Raw genomic sequence first — 13872 nt, 5'->3', positions numbered from 1 at the left:
TCAAGCAACTAGTTAGAATCAGTGGCAGGATTTGAATCCAGTACTCCTGATCCTGACCCAGTGCTCTTTTCCCTATACCAGGCAATCTTGCTTTATCCTTCATCCTCAAAGCTATTTTTTCTACCTCTTTATTTAACAGGTATAACATTATGTCTGGTGAGTTTACATGACATCTACTTCTTTCTCTGCAGAAGTCCGACTTGGAATTCTGGGCCTCTCTAAGGTTGTGATGGAGAAGGAAGTGGCAAACCTCTCCAGTATCTTTGCCAAGAAAACCCCAAACGGGGTCCTGCAGAGTCAGACATGACTGAAAGGACTGAACAACATAAGGCTGGGAGGTGGGCGGTGGGAGGGGGGTGTCTGTCGTCTCTACCGCAAAGTCTTTTGGGATCTGTTGGAGGAGGATTGCTATAATACCCTCACTTAGTGGTTTGCTGGAAAATGTTTAACAACCATCTCACTGAAAAAAAATGTAGGATATACTTTTAAGTTTAATCTGCACTAATATTTTCTCCATCGCTTTCTTTTTTTTCCTCTTTTTATTTTTTCCACTTCATAGTATTTTCCAATTATGTGTAAAGATAGTTTTCAACATTCACTTTTATAAGATTTTGAGTTTCAAATTTTTTCTCCCTCCCTCCTTCCCCTCCCCCCTCACCGAGACTCTCCATCACTTTCCTAAGCCTAGACAATCAACGAAATAATAAATCCAGCCCTGATTTGCAGCATTTGCTGATTTCTGTGCCAGAAATGCTCACACTGAAAATTTAACAATTGGCTCTCTTGAGCCATTTTGAGCTGGTCCCAGTGCACCCCTGCCTTTACTCCTACAGCTGTTCACCATTCTCTACCTAATCATGAACTCTCTCTGACAGCCTATGCTCTATGACTTTTTTTACATTCTTCATTGCTTTCCATCTTACTTTCCATGCCTAGAACACTCTTCCTGATCATTTCTGACTCTTGGCATAGTTAGCTCCCTTCAGGGTTCAGCCCATGGGCCACCACCTACCAGAATCCTTCCCCATCCCTTGGTTGTTGGTGCTGCTACCCCTCCCCCTTCCTCAAATACTTTGTCTTTGTTTAGGCAGTTGGGGTTAAGTGACTTGCCCAGGGTCACACAGCTAGTAAGTGTCAAGTGTTTGGTCTGAGGCTGGATTTGAATTCAGGTTCTCCTGACTTCAGGGCCGGTGCTCTATCTACTGCACCACCTAGCTGTCCCCAAATACTCTTGTCTTTACTTATCTGTATGCAGACCTCCCCCAGTAGAATGTTATTAATAATAATAATAATAATAATAATAATAATAATAATGGTAATACTAAAAGCTAGCATTTTTAGGACACTTTAACATTTTACATATTACTTCATCTAGTTCTAACAACATAAGCTTGTTGAAGACAGGAACTTTTCCATTTTTTTTCCTTTGTATCACGAGCACTTGACACAAGGCAGCCGCCTAATAAATGCTCTTTAATTGAATTAATCTCTAAACACCTTGGCCATGTTTGTCCACCTCTCTGTGGCTTGTCTGAGGCTGTGTTTGAGTAATACTCTTTGGCCCAAGGTTGGTCTTATTACTGGTGTCTCTGAGGATACTAGTGGCTGTGAACGCCTATTGCTTCTGGTGAGTGTGAGAAAGGAAGATGAATAATCTTCCCTTAGATGGTATGAGCATGTGGTGAGCCCTGTTTTTTCCTCATTGAATTGCGTTCCTTCATGCCAATGTGAGAAAAGTACATGTGGTTTATGTTCCCTGTTGGGGTAGGGTGGATTTCAGCATCCCAGCCAAATTCACCCCTGGAAGTAAAACATCTCTCCCTCTCTACCTCACTTACACCAGAACACTGCCCTCACCACAAAGGCTGGAGCATCTTAGGGCCAGATTGACTCCATTAAGCAATTTCTCCCAGAGGTTTGACAATGACGAATCCTCTCTGCTTGGAAGGTTACAGCTTCCACAATGAATCAAACCCCAAAAAGGGAAGAGGCAGCAGTGATTAATAGTGGGGCTTGAAATCCAAACCATAATCAGACAGTGATTTGTCATCAGACCTGGAGACGGCGATGGTGCTATAATAGATGATTCAGGCACAGAGCGGCTGTCTCTAAACATGTTAATTACCCTGGAAGAAGTGGCTAATGCTTGAAACCGATGATTTAAAAAATGAACGTATGTGCACAGGAGGAGAATTCTTTCCCTGAGGTGGCAAGCTATCGAGAAACCAGAGCCAGAGCCCAAACCATCCAGGCTTTTACCAAGAAAGCTACCTACCAGGACTTCTCTAAACTTGGCCAGGGCATTAAGGGTAGCTTCTTTGCAGAGTGCAAATTATTTTATAAGATAATAGAATTTTTGGAATTGGAAGAGACATTGGAGAATATCAGATCCAACTCTTTCACTTTATAGATGAGAAAATTGATATTAAGAATTGTGAAATACCTTGTAGAATGTAAGGTTCTTGAAAGCAGGAATGATTTTATTTCGTTTTATTTCTTTTTGTTTTTGTACTCCCAGTGTGTAGGCCGGTGCCTGGCATAGAGTAGGCACTTAATAAATGTTTGTTGTTTGATTGTTCAACCATGATCATGTAGCTGGTAATAATAACAGCTAGCATTTATGTAAAGTTTTTCTTTTATGTATTATATTTTTATTGATATAAAGTTTAAATATAAAAATATTTAAAGTTTGCAAAGTCCTTTGCTTACGTTATCTCAAATTTGATTTTTACAACAACCCTGTGAGCTAGATACTATTTGATCCCCATTTTATAGATAAAGAAAGTGAGTCTGGGAGAAGTTAAGTGACTTTCCCAGGATCATACAGCTAGGAAGTGTCTGAGGCAGGATTCACAGTCAGGGCTTCCTGACTCCATATTGAAGGCTCTAGACACAGGATTTGAACCCAGGTCTGCTAAATCCATTGCTCTTTCTATTGTACCTTGCTGAGATAGTTCAAAAATAGTATGAAGGTACAGGGGTAAATTTTCTTCCAGGATGAATTTACTGAGCAAATTGGAGTCTTGCATTACCAAGCAATATACTGATGATCCCAACTCATCCGCCAAGCCTGACAATGGAAATGGTGGGCCCTTGATTAATTCTTGGTTACTCTTTTGAGTGTGGAGGACAGTGTCATTTAAATACAAAGTATAATGTCTGTATCTGCTTATATGTGTAGGTCTAACATGTCTTGGGTATCTTCCTTGGTAGATGTGTATGTGTGTGTGTGTGTGTCTGTGTGTGTGTGTGTCTGTGTGTGTCTGTGTGTATCCATCTGGGGTGGTTAGCTTAATCAGCTAGAGTCAGGGTCTCAACCTTGCTGTTCACTACACCTATGCTGTTAGTTGTTTTCTAGTGGGAGGGGTAGGTTTACTCTCAGACATCCATTCCCTCTTGATCCAGAACACATACTTGCAGTCTGGGGTTAAAGATGTACTCTATGGCCAGGAAGGTAGGACTTTTCTCTCTGTGAAGCAAAATACCCCCAAAATGGTTCACAGTGGGAATAGAACCTTGCTCTTATGATAACAGTTGACATCCATATAGCACTTTGTATTTGAGGCTCATTGCAACTCCTTATCCAGTTTTGCATCTTGGGAACCATAATCAAGTCAATGCTACTATAATTCTTGGGGCTATGAACTTGAATGGGAAAAAATATATCTTTATTTCAATCTAACTAATTTTCTTTATAATCTTACATATTTTATTTTGTGCATTTAAAAGCATTATTCTGAGAAAGGGTCCATAGCAGGGATGGGAAACCTGTGGCCTTTGGATTTAGTCAAAGGGTCATATATGGCCTCCAGGCCACAGGTTCCCCACTCCTGGTCCATAGGCTTCAGTTTGCTGATGGGGTCCACAGCACAAAAAAAGGTTAAGAACTCCTTCAGTAGATGCTTTCTCAAGTTCTTTCCAGCATTCATATTTTGTGCCTCTAGAAAGGAGTTGGAGGTTCCATCCTTAATCTTTCACTCTGGTATCTCTGCTTCTCCCTCAGCTGGTGCTGCCAGAATACTCAATTCACAGCCTTTTCTGTATCATGTTCCTGTGTGCCCAGGAGTGGCTGACGCTAGGGCTGAATGTTCCTCTGCTCTTCTATCACTTTTGGAGGTAAGACTGCCTTTGATCTGATTCACTGCTCCCCTTCATCTGCTTTACCAGCCTTCTGCCAGAGACAGAAATCCTCCAATGCCAGGAGCTACTTGATAACTTCCTTTCATCCTTTGGCAGCAGTATACTCATCCAAGTCCCTTTCATGACCTTCTCTCAGCTGGCATCCAGGGGAACTCTTCATCTCGGTAGGTTGGTCCTAACTAGAGTCCTGAACCATTGCATGAAGCATGTGATGCAGAAAGAGACCATAAGAGAGTTATTTATTATTTATTTTCATCCCAACCCCAAGTCAAGAACTCCCTGAATCTTCTGTAGGGCTGTTCCTCCATCACAGTACTTCTTTCTTATGAAAATGCCTTTGTTCTACAGATGAGCCCCACTTTGAGAAAACTTGATTATACAAATTTGGATTAAGATGAAAAGATGGTCATTCTTAGTTGTTAGGTGGTTATTCTTAATTGTAAAATGATTTACTATAGGGCTTTTAAAAATAGTGACACCTGCTCCGTACCCATTTAAAAATGTGATTCCCTTTACAAAAACTTGAAAACATATAACTTCCCATGAATGCTGTTCAAAATGAGGAATACCTGTGTTTACAAAGTAGACAGGTCAGATAGGGAATCGTATTTGGGAAGTTTAGAGTTCCATCACAATGGAACAAGATTAATTTATCGCTAACTTTAACCACCAGTCTTTATCCCTGATGTTAACCCAGTCCCCAACTTGGGATATTATCTTTAATATTAATCCCTAACCTTGACTCCTAATGCATGGTCTCATAAATCTAATCCTTATTCCTAATATAAACTCTAAACCAAATCCATAACTATAGCCTATAACCTTAATCCATAAGGCTAACCCTACTAAGGGCAGCTAGGTGGTGCAGTGGATAGAGGGCCCACCTGGAGTCAGGAAGACCTGAGTTCAAATTCAGCTGCAGATACTAGCTGTAACCCTGGGCAAGTCACTTACTCCTATTTGCCTCAGTTTCCTCATCTGTAAAATGAGCTGGAGAGGGAAATGGCAAACCACTCCAGTATCTTTGCCAAGGAAACCCCAAATGAAGTCATGATTAGTGGGACATGAGAGAACAACAGCTTCTTTAACTATAACCCTTAGCTGCTAATGTTAGCTCTTAACCCTAATTCTTTAAACCATGATCCTTTCTCCTAGTCCAAGGGTACGGAACCTGCTGCCTCAAGGCCATAGGTGGCCCTTTAGGTCCTCAAGTGTGGCCCTTTGACTGAATCCAAGCTTCTCAGAACAAATCCCCTTAATAAAAGGATTTATTCTATAAAACTTGGACTCAGTCAAAAGGCCGCCCCCAAGGACCTAGAAGGCTACATGTGACCTCGAGGCTGCAGGTTCCTCACTCTTATCCTAGTCCTAAGCTCTACATTTCACTATACTTCTTCATTCTAAATTCTAAGTCTGACTTACAACCTAGAAAATTATAAAAGCTTAGATAATAAAAAAAAATAGATCATGTATGTGAGTTTCAGATTCCATGCTGTTAGGTGACTGAGGCCAGAGGAGAAAGGTGCTATTGGAGAGCACCCCGTTCCCCTTTGGATGCTCCCAATCTACCAAGACAATGCACTTTTGTTGCTCTGGGGGCCTCCCATCTTGGAGGAAAGTGTCTGATATTCTGATTTACACGAAGGCAACTAAGTCTACCATTTCGTGAGTCCTTGTATTTTAAAGAGCCAATGAGAAGGTACAGAATCTCTAATGGAATTTTAGGTATTAAGGCAACTGGGTAGGGGAGATATTGTCCAACTGGATGGCTAGGCAGGGACTGATGAGGGAAGCAGAGTAGGGAGCTTTTTACATCTCAGATCTCATCTTCTGTGTTTTTGTCTTGAGCTTCCCTATCACTATCACTATAGTATCTCTTTATGGTGGAGCCCTCTTTCCATCCCTTAGTGTTGAAGTGTTCCCTATTGCCACTGTAACAGCTGCTTTATGCAGTCCTGGCCAGTCCCTGCCCCAGTGTCCACAGATTTCTCTCTCTGTCCCCCTAGGCTGGAAAAATGATGTACTATGACCTTTTCTTGGCTTTCCTGATCAGAATTCAGCCTGGCTGTTTTCCAGGATTTTGTGGAGGAGGTGTTTTGGGTGAATGGAGACAGATATGCTTCCTTTCACTGCACCATCTTGATTCTGCTCCACATCTCCAGTCAAATCCCCTATGTGGAAGGCCAATCCACAGAGTTTACAGGCTTGCTTACCATGAGGCTACTGGATTTTGATATTTAGGGGTTGTTATTTGGCAAGTAGAAAGTAACCAGGCAATGCCTCATTGGTGTTTTCTTTCCATCTAGGTATTTCCATTGCCCTGCAGATAGTTCCGAATTAGCCTATGATCCTCCTGTGGTCATGAATGCAGACACCTTAAGTTACTGTCAAAAGGAGGCCTGGTGTAAGCTGGCTTTCTATCTCCTCTCCTTCTTCTACTACCTTTACTGGTGAGTTTCTTTTCTCTCCCCTGTAGCCCTCAGAGTCTATATAGCAAATGGAAGAAACCTCTATGTAGAAATCCAGGGTGGCCTGGTTGATACTGACTAAGGAAGGCAAGGGTGGTCATAGGATCAAAGGATGTTAGAACTAGAAGGGAGCTTAGAGGTCATATTCTAACTCCCTCATGGGACATGAGAAGATGGAAAGATTTCAGGGCCACCTTCGAGATCTGGGACTAGCTTGGGAAGTTGAGTATATGCCAGAGAACCCCTTCTGGACTTCATTCAGAAAGCTTCCAGCTGAAAGGCAATATGGTACAGTAGAAAGTTCCCACTGAAGTCAAATCTTGCTTTTGTCATTTACTACCTGTGTGAACCTGGACAAATCACTTGGCCTCCCTGGGCTTCAGTTTTCTCATCTATAAATTGAAGGGGTTGAGTTAGATTGTCTCTGAGGGATTTTTCAGCTCTAGATGGAGGGTCATGTGCTTTTATATCCCTCTCCCCACCCTCATCTCCCTGAAATTTCTGAGCTAGATGGGGGAAGGTCCTGCGGCCTATATCAAACTTAGACTTACCAAGGGTCTGCTAGAATGTATACTTGAAAAGAGTTCTCAAGGGGGCAGCTAGGTGGAGCAGTGGATAGAGCACCGGCTCTGGATTCAGGATGACCTGAGTTCAAATCCGACCTCAGACACATAACACTTACTAGCTGTGTGACCCTGGGCAAGTCACTTAACCTCATTGCCTAGCCAAAAAAAAAAAAGGTACTCAAAAACATTCTTCTGTGGTCCTCCAGACTTTAAAGATTGACATGGCTCAGACTATACCCATCCCATCCCACTGCCAGCAACCCAGTTGTGGACTGAACTAGAACTCCTGGATTTGTGACTCTTCTTAGCCTGGGATGGTCCTGTGGGCATGCTTAGGGTATGCTACAAGATACCATAGAACTTCTAGGGCTCCTGGGATGAACAGCCTTTGGAGGGCAGCTACTTGACCAGCATGGAGCCATGAATAGCTAAGGCATTAACTCTTTGCTCAGGCATAGGTTGGACTTGGTCTCTGAGGGCCTTTCCAACCTTGTGCTTCTATGATTCTGAGTTTGGCCATGTGATAGAGGGAATCACCCAGTTTTAATTATTATCTTTAAGTCCTTGATCAAGTCATTTACCCTCATCTTAGAGGGCTGGATTACATGATCCCAAAGGTTGATTCCAGCTTCAAATATTAAGATTATTTTAAAAAATAGAACCCTATTATAATCCTAGGGCTAGAGAGAGTTGCTGCAGCAGTGGTCCCAGACTGAGGACAGCTATGATATGTAGTCAACAAGAAAAGACTTGAACCCCGCTCTGACTCTTTGTTGATCAGAAATTTAGGGCTGGAAGGGATCTCAAAGGGCATCTTGTCCAATCTTTCCTTTTACAGACTAGAAACTGAGATTGGTGAAGGTCAAATGACTTGCCCAAGGTCACACAGATAATAAGCATCAAAGGCAGAATTTGAACCCAGGTCCTTTCAGTTACTTGATTGTTTATATTTTAATTCTTTACTTTGCCTCATTCTGGCTCTAGGGAAAGACAAAGAGAGAGGAGGAGGAGATAAAGAGGACCCCGGTCTTCATTTTGGTGCCACTGACATATCTGTGTCTGAGCACTGAGATGCCACAGGGAAAGATGACATATGAATTTATAGACAGATAGCAATGTGTCTCTTTGGCTGCTTGTTTGGGGTGATGGGAAGGGATGGTGTTGGCAATATTGACAACAGCTTGTCACCGAGAGTGTTCTGTAACCAAATGTGTTCTAGACGTTCCTTTTGACTCATTATCCTCCAATCCTTTAGTTCAGAGTAATTTTGGAATGGCATTTTGTTAAATTCATGGTTTCTGTATTAAAAAAAAATATTAAGTTGCAAGGACTCTTCTTCCACCCTCCATAAGAGCTGGAGTTATGGCCAATTAGCATTTCACTGAGTCTGGCCTATCGTCTTGTCGTCTGTGCTAGATTCAACATAAGTCTCTTGCTTCTTGGGCCAGTATAGTATCCATAGATTGTAACTCTAGGACTGGAAGGAAACTCAGACATCATCTAGTCTTATTTGCAGATGAGCAAAGTGATGCTCAAGGAGGTTGAATAATACGTCCAAGGTTATACAGGTAAATGTCAGAAGTGGAATTTGAATTCAAGTCTTAGGCCTTCCAGTATAAGGGCTTTGGATTCTTTGCCTGTAGACCCTTTGTCTCTCTAGACCCTTTCACTCTAGTAGAGGAAACCTCATTGGTGTCATTCCTAAGGTTGGAAGGAGAGTTAGAGAAAAGAGCAGGGAATAAGGGGAGCTGGCCTCTTTACCCAACCTGTCTCATGATTGTGTCTTTGGCCACATCATGTCACTTCTCACAATCGCAACTTCCCTCCCTCCTCCCTTGCCCCTACTTACTTATACTTTGGCAAGGAGACTCTTGAAACAAGAGGCATCAGGCTGGAAGACAGAGCTGCAGTTAATCAGGACAGTATTACTCATTGTGACTTCAGAACAGAATCGGTTCAAGAATCATAAGCTTCTTTCTTCTAGACTCTTCAGATAAGCTTATTAACAGTCACTGTTTCCCCCACCCCCACTCTGTGAAGAGATGATTGTTTCCCCTTTGGCCCAATGAAGAAACAAAATTAATGCATTTTGAAACAAGCTGTTCCTCTACCTCGGGGGAATTACCTGAAGAAATTACACAGAACCCAAATGTTCCACCCCCTACTTCCTCTCTTCCATTCTCAGGGACCAGGCCTTGGATCACATGTTCCTAATCCATATTTAACACACAGACCCCAATGGTTAGTGACTCAAAGGGTCCCCAAGAATAGTCCAATTAAATGTCCATTTTGTACAGGTGCCCAGAGGCCATTGTGCTCACCAATCAGCCATAACAATTGTGGTAATAATAATTACATGGGCAACAATAGCGTGAGAGTCATCTGAGAGCCCTGGGACCCTGGTGTGACGCGTGGCAGCTGGCAGACTCCAATACTTCCTCCCCTGGCCTGAGCACTAGCTGTGACCCCCCTAAGTCGAATATTGAGTAACAGCAATGACAATAACAACAATAAAAAGAGTAACAACCATAATAATGAGAATAATAGTAGGCACTTAGCAACAATCACATCTTTCTTTTTTACCCAAAGGACACAATATGCTTTCCTAAGAAACATTTGGTTAAAGATTGGCAAGAGGAGGAGAAGGGGATGGGCCAATAGAATGTGCACATTAACACCCAAAGCTAACGCTGGTGACTGGAATAATGAGGGCAAGGGAGGGGGTTCTCTTTTGAACAAGTCCTTCCTCCCTCAGGCATGGAATGGACCTGTTCCCTTGGCCCCTGCCTGTCACGTATTTCTTTCTAATTGCAGCATGATCTACACTTTAGTGAGTTCTTAACTGAAAGATAACCCACGTCATCAGAGACTGGCACCAGAAAAAGGACGGAGGCTTGAGGAGAGAAGTCAATTGACACTGAGGATTGGATTGGAAGGACCTGGAGGAGGCGGTGGATTTGGAAGCTGAGGCCCTTGGTAGAGCGTGTGGAGAAAAAACAGAGAGACCCAGTAGGCTGAATGACTGGCTTCAGAACTGAAAGAATGCAGCCCGTGGGCTAAATAAACTGTGATCGGCTCTTGTTACTCCATGCATTGCAGTCTTTGGCATTCCAAATCCCACACATGAGCTGTGTATCACTCCTGAGGATTGGGAGAGGTGGGGGAGAGATACAAAGCCAAACCTCTCATGGGGGAGAATTGCAGCTTACAGAGAGTACTCCATAAAACAGCTCCTGCAGATACTTTTCACACTGGGTTCCTGGTAACTGTTCAGATGGACTGTGGGAGTGGAGGCTGGGCTGGCTCTCTGCAAAGGGATTTGAATGCCTGGCTATGGCAGTTCTAAGCCAGGGATGTGGCCTGTATGGACGAATGACACCAGAGAAGCCCCTTGCCTCTTCCAAGCCCTGCTGGTGCCCCTGTGGCTAGCAGACATGTGTGAATATGGTCTTCCTCCAGGCAGCCCCCCAGAGTAAAACCTCCAGAGGTGTTCATTTGGGTTTCTTTTTGTCATGTTCCAATTGATTGGTGATAGAATGTAGCTAGGGTTCCATGGATTGCTAAGAATTCTCTCTAAAGCCAGGAAAAGGAATAGCTTCCCCACCCCACCCCCATAATTGTTTGATAATGGCAAATAGCTGGTTGTTTACACATGTGAAAGGAACCCTGAGTTGTTAGCTGTTAGCGCTGATGTGTCCTGTTGTCCTGTAGAAACCAGGAAGTGTCAATCAATGTATTCCAGAAAGAACACTTCAGAAGTCTGGAGATGGGGGATCTGGGTTTGAATTCCAGCTTTACTACTTGTGAAACCCTGAGGGGATCACTTCCCCTTGCATGGTATAGAGTCCCCACTATTCTTATGCTTAGTGATACAGGCCAGATTCCAGTTTTAATGGGTAAAGCTGTAAATCCCACTTAAGTAGGTCTTAAATTTACAAGAGTCTGAATAGACTGTTGGACTTGGAATCAGGAAGACCTGGGTTCAAATCTTGGCTCAAACACTTAATAGCAGTATGGCCTTGGGCAAAACAACTTCTCTGAGCCTTACTTAGTCTCCTCATCTGGGACAGTGAGGGAGCTGGATTGTTACCTATGAGGTTCCTGGTAGCTCTAAATCTGTGATGCCAGAATCTTATGACCATTATCTATGACTAGATAATGTCTGAGGTTCCTTCAACTCTCTATATATCATCTCCAATCGATGATCTCCACTGGAGCCAGATTTGGAACCAGGAAGACCCAAATTCAAGTTCTGCTCTGACAAATACTGTTCATGTGACCCTAGCCAATTCATTTACCCTCTCAATATTCTAGGCCAGAGGTGTCAAAACTGTTGCCCAAACCAGATTAAAATGTAACTGGGAAATGCTTAACAAAATAAAAATATAATAAACGCAGATAACATTACATTTACATCAAGTTAATATGTGGCCCCCAGGGATCTTTACGTATAGATTTGTGTAGTAGCCAGTTGTGTCTGACTCTCCATAACCCTTTTTAAGGTTTTCTTGGCAAAGATACTGGAATGATTTGCCATTTCCTTCTCCAGCTCCTTTTATAGATGAAGAAACTGAGGCAAACAGGGTTAAGTGACTTGCCCAGGAGGGCCACCCAGCTAGTAAGTGTTAGGCTGGACTTGAACTCAGGTCTTCTTGACTCCAGGCCCAGCACTCTATCTACCCTGCTACCTAGCTGCCCCATGTACAGATTAGTGACTCCCATTTTTATTTGAGTTTAACACCTCTTTGCTGGGCAACTCTGTAAGACTCTGAGTTATGTTGGTAGAGGGAGTTTCCTGACTGGGAGTTCTCTATACCCATGAAATCCCATGTTCAGTCCTTATCCATATTTATCATCACTAGTCACACCTTGCTCTGATGTGGAGAAAAGCAAACACATTCTATAGAACTTGGTGAGCATCAGATACCCAGAAGAGAAGACAATATAATTTTCAGCTTCATTTTTATAATGCTGCTTTGTGCATATTGTACAATTTGATGTAAAGATATTTGACCATTTAGGAATTTTCCGTTGAATATTTTCCCTTTTGTCGGGTGGGAGTTGTGAAAGGGGTCTGTACGCATGACTAAGGCTGGGGGCTTGTTTAATTGGGCATAAATGATTTCTCTGCTGGTTGGCACAAATGGACTATTTGTACATATGCTGATGCTTGGTTTGAAACCTGTGACTAAGGTTTATGAATGGCGTTTGTGTTACACGCTATGTGCTATGTTTAAAAATGCAGTGACGACTTGGGTTTCTCACCTAACTGCCTGTGTCATTTTGCCCTCATCACAGGCCTCAGTATGATTTGTAAACTGGTAGGTGGGGAAGCCAGTTTAAAAAAAATGAGAAATTGACTGCAGAATAGAAGACATTTTGTTGTGAAATTCTGCAAGAGCCTGGGGGCAGCAAGGTGGGGAGGTCTGAATAGAGTGCTGGGTTTTGAGGCACCAAGATCCGAGTCCAAATCTTGCGTCAGACACTTACCGGGTAAGTTACCTGCAGCCTGTTTCCTCATCTAATATGTGGCCACCAGAGATCCTTATGTGCAACTTTTGTTGTTCTTGTTCAGTCTTTTCAAACTGAAGAGTCTTCTGACTCTTTGTGACCCAATTTTTGGAGTTTTCTTGGCAAAGATGCTGGAGTGGTTTGCCACTTCCTTCTCCAGCTCATTTTACAAATGAGGAGACTGAGGCAAACAGGGTTAAGTGACTTGCCCAGGGTCACACAGCTAATGAGTATGAGGCCAGGTTTGAACTCATGAAGAGGAGTCTTCCTGATTCCAAGCCCAGCATTCTATCCACTGCACCAGCTACCTGCCCCACGTATCGATTACTGGCCTCCATTTTTATCTGAGTTTGATACCCTTATGCTAGGCAATTCTCTAAGACTCTAAGTTGAATTGGTAGAGAGCGTTTCCTGACCTGGAAACCTCTTTAAGCGTTAGTGTCCTGATCTGCTAAAAAAAAAAAAAGTACCTACTCTACGAGTTTATCATGAGGATCAAATGACATAATGTTTGGAAAATGCTTTGCAAACCTTACACATGTACACATTTTTTTTTTTTAAAGAGTGGTTTAGTGCATTGAGGGCCAGATTTGGAGTCAGGAAGATGAGTTAAAATCCTGACTCAGATACTTATTAGCTGTGAGACTGTGGGCAAGTCACTTAACCTTTGCCTCAGTTTCCTCTTCTGTAAAATGGTACCTACCTCCCAGGGTTGTTGTGAGGATGGAATGAGCTTATAATTGTAAAGTGCTTAGCACAGTGCCTGGAACATAGTAAGTACTCTATAAATATTCATTATTGTTATTGTTGTTGCTATTTTTGTTTTTTGTTATTCCAGCTATGTAACCCTGAGCAATCTGCTTAACCTTGAGCCTGCTTCCTCATCTGTAAAATGGGGGAGTTGGGACTTTGAGTTCCTTTCTAGATCTAAATCTGTAATCTTATGACATGAAGATTTTTACACTGAGGCAAGATGGCAAGCCAATGTCAATAATAAGACCTTTTGGAAAAGCTACATTCACTCCCTTGGACAGGAGGAGGAGGTAATGAGTCCTTTGACTACACAGCTTACTGTCAGGACTGGTTAACCCAGCGCTCATGAGTGTAAGCCTTGGGTGCCATCTTTGTGTGTCAAGTTACCTTTCCCCAGAGAAACAAGTACTTTTGATCCAAGGTCACAAACTATA

At 42.7% G+C, this 13872-nt stretch overlaps 1 protein-coding gene across 1 annotated transcript in view; it reads left to right on the top strand.

Annotated features, from left to right (window-relative positions):
• The window catches only part of CNIH3 (cornichon family AMPA receptor auxiliary protein 3), a 173050-nt gene extending 159561 nt beyond the window's left edge, over positions 1-13489 (top strand). Inside the window, exons 4-6 of the mRNA XM_020982173.2 lie at positions 4004-4116; positions 6447-6590; positions 9989-13489. Of these exons, the coding sequence (XP_020837832.1) occupies positions 4004-4116; positions 6447-6590; positions 9989-10016 (285 nt within the window). The 3' untranslated portion in view covers positions 10017-13489. The remainder of the gene's footprint in view (positions 1-4003; positions 4117-6446; positions 6591-9988) is intronic.
• Positions 13490-13872: the final 383 nt, after the last annotated feature.

The sequence above is a fragment of the Phascolarctos cinereus genome, unplaced genomic scaffold, assembly GCF_003287225.1.
Source record: "Phascolarctos cinereus isolate Bilbo 61053 unplaced genomic scaffold, phaCin_HiC Scaffold_5;HRSCAF=322, whole genome shotgun sequence".
In the NCBI taxonomy this organism is placed as follows: domain Eukaryota; kingdom Metazoa; phylum Chordata; class Mammalia; order Diprotodontia; family Phascolarctidae; genus Phascolarctos; species Phascolarctos cinereus.
This window is presented reverse-complemented; position numbering and strand designations above follow the sequence as displayed.